The sequence below is a fragment of the Athene noctua genome, chromosome 4, assembly GCF_965140245.1.
Source record: "Athene noctua chromosome 4, bAthNoc1.hap1.1, whole genome shotgun sequence".
NCBI lineage: Eukaryota > Metazoa > Chordata > Aves > Strigiformes > Strigidae > Athene > Athene noctua.
Window position 1 is genome coordinate 50,401,391 of NC_134040.1, and position 13,362 is coordinate 50,414,752.

Below are 13,362 nucleotides of genomic sequence, written 5' to 3' on the forward strand. Positions count from 1 at the left end.
CACCATTCACTCATGGCTTGCCTACTTTAGGGCTAACATGGGGTTGACCGTTAGGAAGGTCAATGCTTATGCAAAAATCAACCCCGTGCATTTTGTTAATTACAAGTGGCCATTTTGTTCAGTCCAAGCCATCCTCAAACTGACCTCCTACTTGTTTTTACCTTCCAACTGTCTAATAATTAACAAGCTACTTAATGCACAACAAAAGACCAATTAACCCTAAAGCATTTAGTGAACTACATGTAAATTAGTTGTAAAATATTGCTGTAAACATTAAATGTTAGGCAATTACATAAACCAATAATTGCTAAAGTTAAAAGAAAGAAAGAAAAAAATCTGCTTAAGTAGTGCTTTGGTTCCGAGAACTCTGCTAATGGTTTTGTTTTTTACTACAGCAACCCCAGTCTCTGTAAGTCCAAACAGGCTGTGGCAGCTTAGATTCACTGTGTTTTTAGTAGTGGAAGAAAAATAAAGGCATGCTAACCTTGTGTACTTTTTGAAACCACAATGTGATTGAAAGGTGGTAGAAAACCTCCAAAGGGCAGTACCTGGAGTCTAGAAAGAAGTGGAAATCAGATAAAATAATTTGTTTTGTTCTGCTGCAGTAGGTGGTATCCCATTTGGTGTGTTAAATTAGTTGGGTACCAATTCATGGTGATTTGCATGGATTGATTATTGTTTTCTTCAGTTTCAGGCTGTGTGAAATATTCCAGACCTTGCTAAAACCTCAAGGCTGGACAGGGTCTTATGAGATGTGAGAGCGAGGGGTCTTGGCCACTTACTGCCGTTGAGTTAATCTCTATTTTTTGTTCCTCTTTCTGCAGACATCTTCATGTCTGAGCTGCCTCACACGTTAGCCTTTGAAAAAGGTTAAGTGTCTTTCCACCCACCTCTGTGGTTAAGTTTCACACGAAGAAGCTGGTTTGCTTTTCTGCAAAATCTTTAATCCTCCTAATTGGCTGTCTTGTTCTTAGGTGGTCCAGTTCACCTGCTGGTTCTCAAGTTCCTGCTGCTAATGTTCTTAAATAATTCATTTTCCTTGTACACCTTGTGTACTTATTCTCTGTTTTTTTGGTTAAATCTTCCTTATGTTTCACGTTTGCTAGTTATGCTTTGACCTAGACTTGTGTTGGACTGATATGTTTCTGAATGGTACAGTGAGGTGGGGCTTTGCCTCTTTATTCTGTATACTTGTGCTTCTTTACTGTTTTTGAGCCTCTCTGTTGTTTTGGTAAAAGTGTATCTCTGTGTGGCTCACTTTGTATTCCATAAGTAGCCTCCAGATATGTCTCTCGATACGAAATTTCTCATTTTTCAGTGAAAAAATAGTTTGGTTTGACACAGCTTTCTTCTTTCTTCAGTTTTAGTTATATCCTTTTTGTGAGTATATTGATGTTAATTACAGTACAGTCACTTACTAAAAGCTGGCCTATGCTTAGTTTTACCGTATAAATACATTGGATAATGGTCTATTATTTTTATTTCACACAATTTTACTAGTATAGGTCCTGGTTGTATTCCTTTCCCAAAAGCGTAAATATTTTACACTTATATTTGATTGAGTGAATTACAGAAATGTGCTTAAAGCACTAAAACTACCTTCCAGTATAGGTGAGTCCTTAGCAAATCCACTGAAGCTATTGCCTTGCCAGAGTCAATTTTCCTTCTTGTACTTTGGAGTCTGATGAGAATATCTCTTTTCTCTGCTGTGCAGTAGACGCCAAGGTCAACCATGAAATTTGGCCCTTGCAACCAGGGAGGGGTATACGTTTCTAGCCTGACATTGCTTCTCATGAACTTTTCATTGGCCTTCGCTTGATTTTTTTTATTTATTTATTTTTTTAACAAACTTATTTTATCTCATTTTCCTTCTTCCAGTGTTTGTTTTTGCTGTTAGCATTTGCTGAAATGCCTGCTGTATAATACCCTGACAGTTTACATCCCTTCCTCTCACTGATGAGAGATTTGGGAGTTTATATAAAATGGCTCAAAATACAGACTTAATGTTCGCCTCTTGTCAGCAGTTAATCCAGCTGTGCAACCTTCCAAGTTCACTGTGCGAGGGATACCCAACAACTGAATTTGTCTTATACGGAGGGATGCGTTTGCAGGTCTTGGTCTGTGTGGGTTCTGCTTCAGGGTAGTGGGGCACATCTGAAGGCTCAGACCTTTGTGCAGAGCTTTATAAAGCAACAAACCTGTTTTTTTCCAGCACAGTCATGTTCTGTGGAGGTTTAGCGCTTGTGTAGGAGGTGGGGGGTGAGTCTGTGAAGCTGAGTAAAAAGGAATCAGAAGCTTGAACTCTGCTTTCTGTTGCAAGGGGAAACCGGTGAAGAGCAAGAGCTGCAGAAATGTCACCAGGCTTTTGAGAACAAGTTGAATCAGGAGTTTTTCTGGGAAGCCAGTTGGAAGGAGTGTGCTGCTGGCAGCCTGGAGCCACTCAGAGCCTGAAGTTAATGGTGGTTAATTTTTAAAGGCAGGAACGAAACTCGTTATTGTGTCTGTATCTCAATAGGGTCTTTCTGCTACTGAAATACCATTGCGAGAGCCCTTTTCTGAGCTGTTTTGACTCTGAGAGTAAAAGAAAATGCCCTCAGAGAAGTGATTTATCCACCAGAAGCTTTGCTTTGCTACACTGCTAATGGATGGTGACAATTTCATCAGGATGATCATGACATGTCCAGGGATTCCAAGTGAGGGAAGTGCTGAGGACAGGCTTTTGTCATCCAAAATGCGGGTCTGAAGTGGTGGATCTACTTGGTTGAACTTGCTGTGCTGCAGCAGGGAAGTATGAGCAAACCAACATCCAAGCATGAAACTAACTGGTTTTGTAGCCTCTCTGTCAGGCCAAATTCTGCTGCTCTCCCAGTCAATGAAAGAATTGTCTGAATTCTCACCCTGGCTTTGCAGCTTTTTAGATAAGTGGCTGCTGACCTTTAAGAACCAAAAAAGTGGTTTGTCACTGAATGAAGCTTTTCAGAAGGTGATAGAAAAAAAGAAAAGCTGAGCTTTTTCAAAACATTTAAAAGGAGGTTGGCACCTTACTCTTCCTGATATTCAAGGTGAGGTGGCCTCCTAAGCTCCAAATGGATTTAGGCTGCCAAATTCACACATTAATGCTTAAAATGTGGAGATGTGCATTTGTCAGACCAGCCAATGCATATGCATCATCTCCATCATGTGGAGAAAGGGAATGCCTTCCACATCCAACACCAGCTCTGGTGATGACCAGTTCTAGTTATATCGGTAACAGATGCCTTTTCATCTTTTTCTGTATCTTCATTTTCCCTCTGTCAACCACTGCGGTGCCCCTTTGCTGTACTTTATTCAACCCAAGCAGGACAGCTGTATTCATTGCTGTTCAGAACAATGCCTGGTAACAAACCACTGCCTTTGATAATTTTACTCAGATGAAAAGAAGGTCACGTTATGGATTCTGAGGAAGTGTTTTGTCAGCCTTGAAAATGAAATTCACCTTGGTAGAGGTTTTTCATGTTATTTATTCTGCCAGGTTTGTGGGACACGGCTTCGATCCCTGACCCCTGGCGCTTCATCCTGCCACTTACACCTCAGCCAAACAAAACTGCTCAGATGGGACCCAGCCATTGATACCTATTTTGTAAATAGTTGTCCTGCATGCAGAGATATGGAAAAACCAGCCCTAATTTATTTAACTCTCCCCCAGCAGTAATTTGTACTTTTGAGCCTCGTGGCTGATGAGAGGCTGTGGCATCTCTCTCCTGTGTGGTGTTGGAAGCTGGACAGGTGATCATGAAGAAATAACAACTTGTAGAACCCTCTCAGTGCATGTATTTTACTCTCTTATACCAGTTGGTCTTCTGTGACGATTGTAAGGAATAACAACGTGCTTTTTCTGTCCATGCCTGAAGTGGACGAGGTACTTGGCAACATTTAAAACAGAGGGGGCAGAATGAAAAGAGTTGAAAGCAAAAAGTTTTGGATGCCAGAGACATTCAGTACTCCTTGAAATACTGCCTGGCAACAAGAGATGGGCTCCATTGCAGCCAGAGACACTGGTTGAAAAGCACATGGGACAAAGGGCTCGGCATGCACTGAAGCTACAGGAATAAAAAAAGAATATCCTTGCATGCTTGTGCTTGGCTTCCTTCCTCTGCGGGTTGGTCGTCTTCTGTCAAGCCCTCGCTGAAGAAAGCTTCTAGAAGTGCTGATGTGGTCAGAGCTGATGTGGAGATTGATTGAAGGGGACAAATAGACAATGATGAAACCCTGCTTGTGAGAAGAGCTTAACAGGCAGAAAATTGTCTATTGCAGCCAGAGGGTTAGTTTTAAAGCGCAGAGAGGGAAGGGAAGTTTCTTCTTGTCGCTGTGTGGAAGCTTAAACTCAGAAAAAGAGCCCAGAGTTGTTATAGCTGTGTCCTTAAAAATGTCACTGTACTCTCACCACTACCTAAAAAAGGGGGCACAGGTAAATAATCAGTGGTAAACTGAGTTAATAGTTTGGTAGGAGGGCTTGTAGCTGATGCAAGGAAACATCTGCAGGGACTGCATCACATCAAAACAGCTTTAAAGTTACCTTTGAGGGAGCTGCATTACAGGGTTGGAAAAGAAAATTTGCTCACCAGAGGAATAGGAATTTTCTCTTGTGCTAGCTTATGTTGAGCAGTTGCGCCCACATTGTGCTGTTGATGCCAGTGGAAGTACAGGGGGAAGTTGTGCATGATCACTAACGTGGTTAAGATATTTAAGATACTAGAATAGGACCCCAGAACATGTCTCTGGAAAAGACTGTGGAAGACATATTGCTTTAAAAAGGAAAACAGAGAAAAGCCAGAGAAAAAGAAAAATGCTGAGAATTAGGGAGCAATTTTTGAACTTTGTTATGTATGGCAGCCACCGTGCTGCTAAATGGTTTAACTGGAGACCTGACTGTTATTCAAGTCCAAGGGAGTTTTGCCAGACAGCATCCCGTATCTGTGTGACAGTGGGAAATGTTACAAAGCTCAGAAAAAACCCAGACTTTCTCTAGGTGCTGCTTTTTCTTTATTAAAGATTTTTGGCAGCTGCTCAGTAATAGCTCCTTAAAAATGTGCTGCTATAGCAGTTTCACACCACTTGAAGTAAGATGGCTGACCTCCAGGACTATTCAAAAAGTACTGCTGTTATCCATATTTTGTAATGAATTGCTTGTTATGTAGTTTGTCATGCCAGGGCTTAGAGACAGTATGGTTTGTTACAGGGCACAGGCTGTGGTACAGAAGCATGGGCTAGTTGTTTAGTAAAAATAAGTCTCAGAGGCGTCACTGCCTTTGATGTAATTAAAAATGGCACTCAGTGAATCTAGAAAAATTTTAAAAGGTGATAAAGAGAAATTTCCTGGTTTTTTAGCAGTTTGGAAGCTCGTCAGTGCCAATTAGCAGCTAGATACAGCATACCCACAGAGAACTGTGTGGTCCACATACACCCAGTTCTGCACTCTTGAAATCAGTGGAGCCTTGCATTGATTTGAGCAGGCAGAGACTTGCATTGTTAATATATTAAATATTCGGTCTGGCTCAACTTGCTAACCGTGTGTCTGTGGGAGCTTATCAATAATGCATTTCATTTGGAATATGTAGCTGCCTCTGCTCCTGACCTGTTATATAGATATTATTGTTATTGTCTGCAGCTGAAAGAAACCCAGCTTTTGAAGACAGTTATTGACAGTCTTCTCTTGAGTGGATAACTGTTTGGAAAAGTTTTTAATTAGTCTTGAGGTATAGCATGCAATGGTGTCTCTATCACAGCTGTGGTTGGAATTATCAGTCTTTCTTCTGTTGTAGGCAGTGCCTTTTATGTTAAGGCTGACCAAGTTGATGCTGGTTTTGTCTAAAAGGTTGCCAGACTGATTGTCCACATTGCACACCTTGTCCACATGAGCTACTACAGATGAGTTAAGACATTTTTGAGAGAAGGATCTTTTTTCTGTCCCTGTATCTCCAAGGAATGTCTCACTTAAAAAATCTATAGACAAAAGTTTGGTACATGATCTCAGCAGCACTGAAGACAAAGGGAGATGAGAATGCTCAGCAAATAGTTACGTAAAAGCTGCCATTCTTCTGGCACTTGAGAGAATATGTTGTTAGTAAGCACTTGTCTAATACTGAAGATTTTTTGCAGATCAAAGACTTAATATATGCCACATGCTGCAGAGGAGCTTACAGCAGAACGTGTACAATAGTCCAGCAAAAAATGGATTATTCAAGAGGCTGTCAATGCTGTTCATTATGTGCTGGATGGGGTCACGATTGAGGAATGGACGATATTTCCCTTCAAGATGGATCAAGCAGCTTGAATTGCATTCTCCACTTCTGCACCCTATAGTCGTGAAAGAAATGGCGCCGGATGGGATCTGGGTGGTGTGGTGAGTGTTCTCTGCAGGCTGCCAAGTTCAGCCTGTGGGTAAGGCTAATCTGCCTTACAACCAGCTGGCACCAAGCGCAGGGTCAGAAAGTAATCGTTTTTCTCTGTAAGAAAAGAAACAAAATAAGGAAAAAAATTTCTCACATTTGCTTAGAGTGATTAGCTGTGGAGTTGATCAAGACCCTGTTGTGCAATACCCTGGGAAGGGGCCGATGTGCAGTCACTGAGCAATGTTTTCAGGTGTGAGTGTTTCTGTGAAGCAGATGTCACGTGTAAATATTGGTGCAGTTGACTTCTTAGATGGCATTCAAGGATGCTCTAACTTGATAGAGCACTTGGGGAAATATCAGGAAATCAGTTCTCTCCTGGGTTGTTCTGCAGAAATTGGTATTACCTAATTGGACTGTTATCTCTTCCATAACGGCAATAACAGTTCTTACCTGTAAAAGAATAGCAAGAATAGCATGGAGAGTCTATGCACTGTGCTCCCATGGGAGCAGTGCTCCACAGATGCTGAACGGTATTGCTAGTGAACTGAGTGTCTTTTGCCTTGGTCACATGCTGTACACAAACCAGTGACAGTGTCCAAGACGATGATTCTTAGTGACTCCTGATTTTAAGTGTGACTGTAAGCTGGTAAAACGGTGAGCCATGAAAGCCATTTAGATGGTGCTCTTAAGTCTCCTCTCACATTCTCACTGTCAAATCTTACGCCAATCTGGACTCAGAAGCTTTCCTCTGTAATTTTTGACAAACTGAGTAAATGAACTAGCTCTTTCCTATATTAATTAAGCCAGGTAGATGCAGAACAAGAATCAAAGTGTGAAATTAAGAGAGTGTGAATTCTGATCTTATCAGTGATGTGTAATCAGCACTGGTCCAGGTTACTGCTGCTTCTGATGACATCCCTGTTGTGAAAGGGGAGCAATGGGAGATAGTAAGTGTCCATAGTCTGTCCCGTGGCTGGAAGTTGTACAAAGGGAGAATCAAAATTGAAGTGAGTTGCAATTTTTTTTTTCCTAGTCTCCTGTCCCTAGGAGTGGTTTTGCACTGTTTAGTCTCCAGAGCTCTGTGCTTGTGTTTCACTGTTTGTGATCTGCAAGGCATGAAGCCTAGGCAGAGAAAGGTTTGTTGCTCTCAGGGGGATTAGAGTAGTAAAACTGCCTAGTGTGCTGCTCTCATTGATAATGCTGACTGGACTGTGGGGTTTTGTCATCAGTTATCCTTAGTAGAAACTTACCCACAAATAGTGCCTTGAATTGCATCTAAAAACATTCAGACTCTGGGGCTTGTCTATGCAAGAACGGTCAGGAAAATGGATGGCAGTTGATCAAAGGTATAAATCATAAGGGAAATGATTAAACTGCATAAGATCTTGTATCGACATTAACACACAATTAAAATTGTTTTGGTTAATGGATTAATTTTGGAAGTGAAGTCAACTAAACTAGAAAGAAGACTACTTTAAATCTGATAAAAGTACCTGCACAGCTGTTTAACTTAACTAGCTTGCTCTGACTTCATATGGATTTGAACTGAGTTTTGGCTGAGTGAGAGCAAGTCCCAGAATTAATGGGAGTATAATCATGTCCTATTTTAATAAGCGTATTTGGAAAGCATGTTTGACAAATAGCCTTCCTTGATAATGTTACCACAGGCTTTGAGGAAGGATTTACACTAGGTCTCTTGGGGATTTTTTTAGCTGTTGATGTACTTCAAAGTAATGGAGAACTTCATGTTAGATGGTCTCTTTGGTCTTGAATGGAGGAAACAGTTGACTGAGGTGCAGGTCCCAAGGTATTTAAATGAAAAAACAGGAGGAAAACCATGTTGGCTGTACATCAACACAAATGAGTGTGCCGTGTCCCAAGGCAGCATCGTACACCTAGACAGCCAGGCTGTAACCGTCTTCCACCTACCACAACCCAGGTGCTTGTAACTTGGCTGTGAAGCAAGAGGTGACTTTAGGATACATGCCAATACCACAAAGGCCCCCAGCATTCCACAGGTGGCAGGGAGCACCACAGGCACCTCGCCTGCTATCCCATCCCATCCCATCCCATCCCATCCCATCCCATCCCATCCCATCCCATCCCATCCCATCCCATCCCATCCCATCCCATCCCATCCCATCCCATCCTGCCAGGCAGCGAGGGAGGGTGCTCTGCTGGAGTTGTTGGTTGCTGAAGTGGGGCTGGCATCAGGCTGCAATGTACTGCTGCAGCTGATCTGAGGTTGTCATGCTAGAATGTGTCTCTCTCTATTTCTGAGCTCCCTCGCTGTTGATGGAGATGGATTTTGCCTTTGGGAACCCGAGGGTATAAATTGTACTCATAATTGGCCTGAATTGAACTAGGAGAAACTGCTGATGTGTTCATTCTTTTCTGCAAGTGATGTATTTTCTAAGCAGCCTCATGGACCACTTGTGACTGAACAGAAAAGGGGAAAAAGTGGACATAAGAGGTGTCACTTATGGATGGCAATACCTCTGTTTAAGTGTTGCATTGGAGTATTTTACCATCTACAATTAATAGCATAATTATTCTTCTGTTCAGAGGAAAAATATAATCCTAGCCATCTAAATTCGTGGATTAGCATTTTATCTGCTACATATTTCTGTTGATCATCAGGTTGTTTCTTGAATGAGACAGCAAGGAACATAATATTAAAAAAGACTTAGCAGCAGTGGCAGCTGATCCTGTTGTAGTGGTGCTGGTTCTAGCAGCTCTTAAACTAGACAGATTAGGTATAAGCGAAGGTGATGGTCAAGGCTGGGGCAGACTGGCAGGGTTGGTGCTCAAAGGTCGGGCAGGGGGAGGTCTGCAGAGTTCACTCCTCAGGTTAATTGCTCTCCAGTTTTTAAGGCTGATACTCCGCTGTCTGCCCCGTGCTGAGCACATGGTGTTGGCTCCAGAGATTAAGATGAAAATATGTTCTCCTTGCTAAAGAGAGCACATAAACAACCCGTAAACGGCCCATTAATCTACGAAATTGCAATAAAGAACATGTGGTAAAACAAGCTATAGGAGACCTGTGACCCAGTAAATTCCTTAATTGGATTTTGAACCTTATCATCTGTGCTAAATGCAGCTAATGGGAAATTAGCAATAACGAAAGAAGAAAAGAAAGAAGGGGTGACATGTGATGCGTGTCCAGGTTTGGTGGGAGCATTTCTGTAGCTCCTCTCATGATCCAGATCAGTGAGCAAAATGGTGTGGGTGGTTGTGGAATTATTGTGTTATGGGATCAAGTATCAGGGTAACACTTCCATGTAATAAATGATTGAAAAGAGATAATTTTCCTATCAGCTGCAACTGATGCCTTCAGCACCTCTAGAAGCTCTGCAGTCACTTTTCTTACAGGCTGTTCCATGCACCAACCGCTTGCTGTGCTGCATGTTGCTTTTGAAGTGGTAGGATGTAAATTTATTTTATTGCTTTTCTAACTGTGATATTTAAATTCTGTTCAGAATATAAAAGTATACTGAGAGTCACTAATGCAGATCAGGGGGGAATGTGATAGAACAGGCATGTTATGGGTACCCTGACAGCAGGTCTTGCTCTTCATCTGGAGGATGACAGCAGAGTTCAGACACCATCAACTATGAGCTGTAGTCATCCAACTTAAATTCCCCAGGCCCCTTCCACCGCTGTGTGACCACCGAATGGCTGGAGAGCAGCAGCCCCTTGATGGTGATGTTCTTCAGCTAAATTCAAACCAGTTGAGGGAAGATGAGAAGGCGGATCATGGAAGTCTGCAGGCTCATGCAGTAAACTGTTTTGTATTCTTTTGGGCAGGCATCATCTTTGAATTCTTTGTATTTAACAGTCTTAGCTGAATCTTTGGTTTCTATTTGAATAGGTATTTTTCCCTATGTATGTCTAGTGAGAGATCTCTGCCTTGAAGCATGGGTGAGAAATTGTACCCTTCCTCCTGATGCTTGGATGCATTGGTTTCAGCACAAGCTCCTGGCACCAGTGGCTGTCTAAAGATGTGCTCAAGTGTTACGCCTAATTGCGTTTTTAGAGTAGGTTAATCTTAATTATTTATACTAATGTTTGTTTTAAATGTGTTTTAGATGCAGATTTTTAGTCCAAATTGCTTTTATAATTGCAAGGACAGTTTTCATGCATAAAGTTACGTGTTTGCAGAAATATTTTGGAACTGTTCTGCAAAGTGCAATTGGTACATCCAAGTCAAATAATCAAATACTCATTATGGACCTCACAGATTCTGAGAAATATATTTGAGAAGAAAGTTAAGTTCTGTAAGCAGTTATAGAAGAGTGTTAATTACTAAGAGGGTTAATGTGTATTTTTCTATAACTAAATGTCTATAAATTCAGCAATATTTTTCTCTCCTGTTGGGAGTGTATCGAAGGAAAGCTTTTGTTCTTGTGCTAAGTGATGGATTTTCTCAAAGGACAGACTGGTAGAAAATGCAAAAGTCTTTGTGTAGCTAGTCTGGGAATTTTACTGAATGATGGTCCACATGTGGCTTACATGATGTAGTGGCAGAGGCACAGACCAGTTGGTCTGTGTTGGAAGGCTTGTAGCACGTGTTCAGAGATAGTTATGGTTAACTGTGATGATGAAATCGTACCACTGAAATGATGAGCTTGGGAAAGGAGTTACGCTACGCAGTTAATTACTTGTGTTGGAGATTGGTGAGGGCTGTGCTACACAGGCATGATGGTAGTGTTGGAAAACACAGATTGATACATGTAGCCAGCAGGTCAAGAGGCTGGACTGTTACACTAGCTACTAAGGGATGGTCAGGGGTTTTATAGATTTTCATAGTGGAATTGTGTTTCTGTGATGAAAGGCAATGCTGCTGAGGACTGATAGGAGAAAGGAGAGGTGTGTAAATGTCCTTGCTCCTGATTAAGTGAGAGAAGGAAATCACTTTCCAGCCCATTTAGCAGGACATGCAGTGCCCTGAAGACCTCTTCAGAGGTTGCCTTCTGTGGTGCTGGGTTGGGTTGTTAAAGAAGGGACACGTTGCTCCACCATAAACATTTAAAGCCAAAAAGACTGATAGGTACCAGGTGCCTGACAATCTGTACTCCTGATACCATCCTGGCCTAAGTGCTGCAGGGGTTTCCAGATGTGTGGCTCTGTGTGGTATTATTCTCTCCTACCGGAGATGCACTGCCAGTGTGAGGCAGTGTACTTGGATGCCCAGGGAATTGCAAGGGCATTTATGACTGCAAGTATACTTTCAGTAGAAAAGAAAGCTGGTTTGTATTATGAAACCATCATCATCTTAACTGATGAAGAAATTAATTTGCATCAACCTTTGCTGAGTAATTTAAGAAGAAAGGTATGAAAGTTTCTTTAAAAGAAAAAAAGGGGAAGAGGGCATGTTTTTTACTGGTTCTTTTTTTTCACATTACAAATTGAGACTTTGTTTATCCTGGAAAAATCAATGGTGGTTGGACACTTGGTGTAATTAATTATTTTGCAACAGACAGGCAGCTGATCTTTTGAAAAGAAAGAAGTTTTTAGCAGAACCGTTCAAAGTTCATAGTCTGCTGTTTAACTCTAATGCTAATAAACATTCAGCAGAAAGGATGTCTGTCTTAAAATTTCACATGATAGTAACTTCATTTTAAGGTGATATGATCAGAAAAAAAATGCAGACCCCAAGAAGCCCTCCAGCAAGTTGGCTCCTGTAGCATGACCTTCAGTTGCCTTTGGGAGATACCCTTAGGTCTTGGGATGTGGATAGTGATGTTCTTGGTTTTTAATATTGAATTGTGTGTGTTGCAGGAAGGGATTTCTGCTAATTTTTCTTGAGCTAATAATGCAAATTAACTTTGCTTTTGCTATTAAGAGAGCATGTGTTGAACATTTCTTTTGCCTGAATGGGCAGTCTTTTCCCAATGGGAACAGTTGGTTTTTTTTCAGTGCATTGGTGCCTGACTAAATGTGTTGGGTTGCATTCTTCATGTATAGATGAGACAACTTTTCTGTTAAATATTCCTGTGTTTTCCAGCGGTAGGTCTGGGGAGGTTACAGCCTGCCTGGCAGCCCAATGGGAGCCTGAGCCTTTTTGGCAGGGAGGGGAAAGTCAGCTATGGGATGCTGTCACAGCAAGCCCCAAAATAGTTTGGCTGAAACTGGTTTTACGTCATATAAAAAAGGGTACGAAGGATCTCAGCTGATCAGAGTACGAAAGGTCCTTCCTTAGGCACGCACCATAGAGCGTATTGGTTTTGAGCTTGATAGTGCTTTTTTTTACAAGGGCTGCAAATTGCTGTAACATAGTTAAGGACTGTAGGAAGAGGCAAGTTTTCCTGAACTTTACTCCCAGCTTGAACTTTTAAGAAGTGAGAGGCAAGGAAGGGGAGAGAGGGAGATAGACAGTACCCTCACTCACTCCCCTCCGTCTGCAGCGACTAGGATGTCAAATGGAAAAGACAGCCTGGAGAAGCAGCTGAATGGTTTTGGGGAGAAGGGGAAGGAGAGGAGCCACATGTCCCTGGTCATCTCTCAGGCTGTTAACCGCAGTATTTTCACCTCCGCAGTCTCCCCCGCTGCTGAACGCATCCGCTTCATCCTCGGAGAGGAAGATGATAGCCCCGCGCCCCCGCAGCTCTTCACGGAGCTGGATGAACTTCTGGCCATCGATGGACAAGAGATGGAATGGAAGGAGACTGCAAGGTGGGTTGGTTTTCCTTTATCCCAAAAGAGAGGGGCAGCTGCACAGGACCTCATGGGGAATTCTTTTTTAACATTCAGTTGGAGTAATATCCATGCTACAGGATCACTTGGGGAATCCACAGAAAGGAGCCTGTATAGTTCAATTTTTTTTTTTTTTGATAAATGAGAGAATTTGAGGATTTGTTTAAATATTCATTAAGAAAAAAAAAATAGAGTGCCAGATCTATTTGAATAGTTTGTCTATGGAGAGCCAGCAGACATATGGGCTTACCAGGGCTTTGCAAAGAATGACAGTGTCTTGGCCAGAGTTGTCAGA

At 41.9% G+C, this 13,362-nt stretch overlaps 1 protein-coding gene across 10 annotated transcripts in view; it reads left to right on the plus strand.

The window, feature by feature from the left end:
* The window catches only part of SLC4A4 (solute carrier family 4 member 4), a 231,478-nt gene that overhangs the window by 125,920 nt on the left and 92,196 nt on the right, over positions 1–13,362 (plus strand). For all 10 annotated transcript variants that reach the window (XM_074905331.1, XM_074905328.1, XM_074905330.1 and 7 more), the window contains one exon: positions 12,911–13,046. In XM_074905331.1, the coding sequence (XP_074761432.1) occupies positions 12,911–13,046 (136 nt within the window). The remainder of the gene's footprint in view (positions 1–12,910; positions 13,047–13,362) is intronic.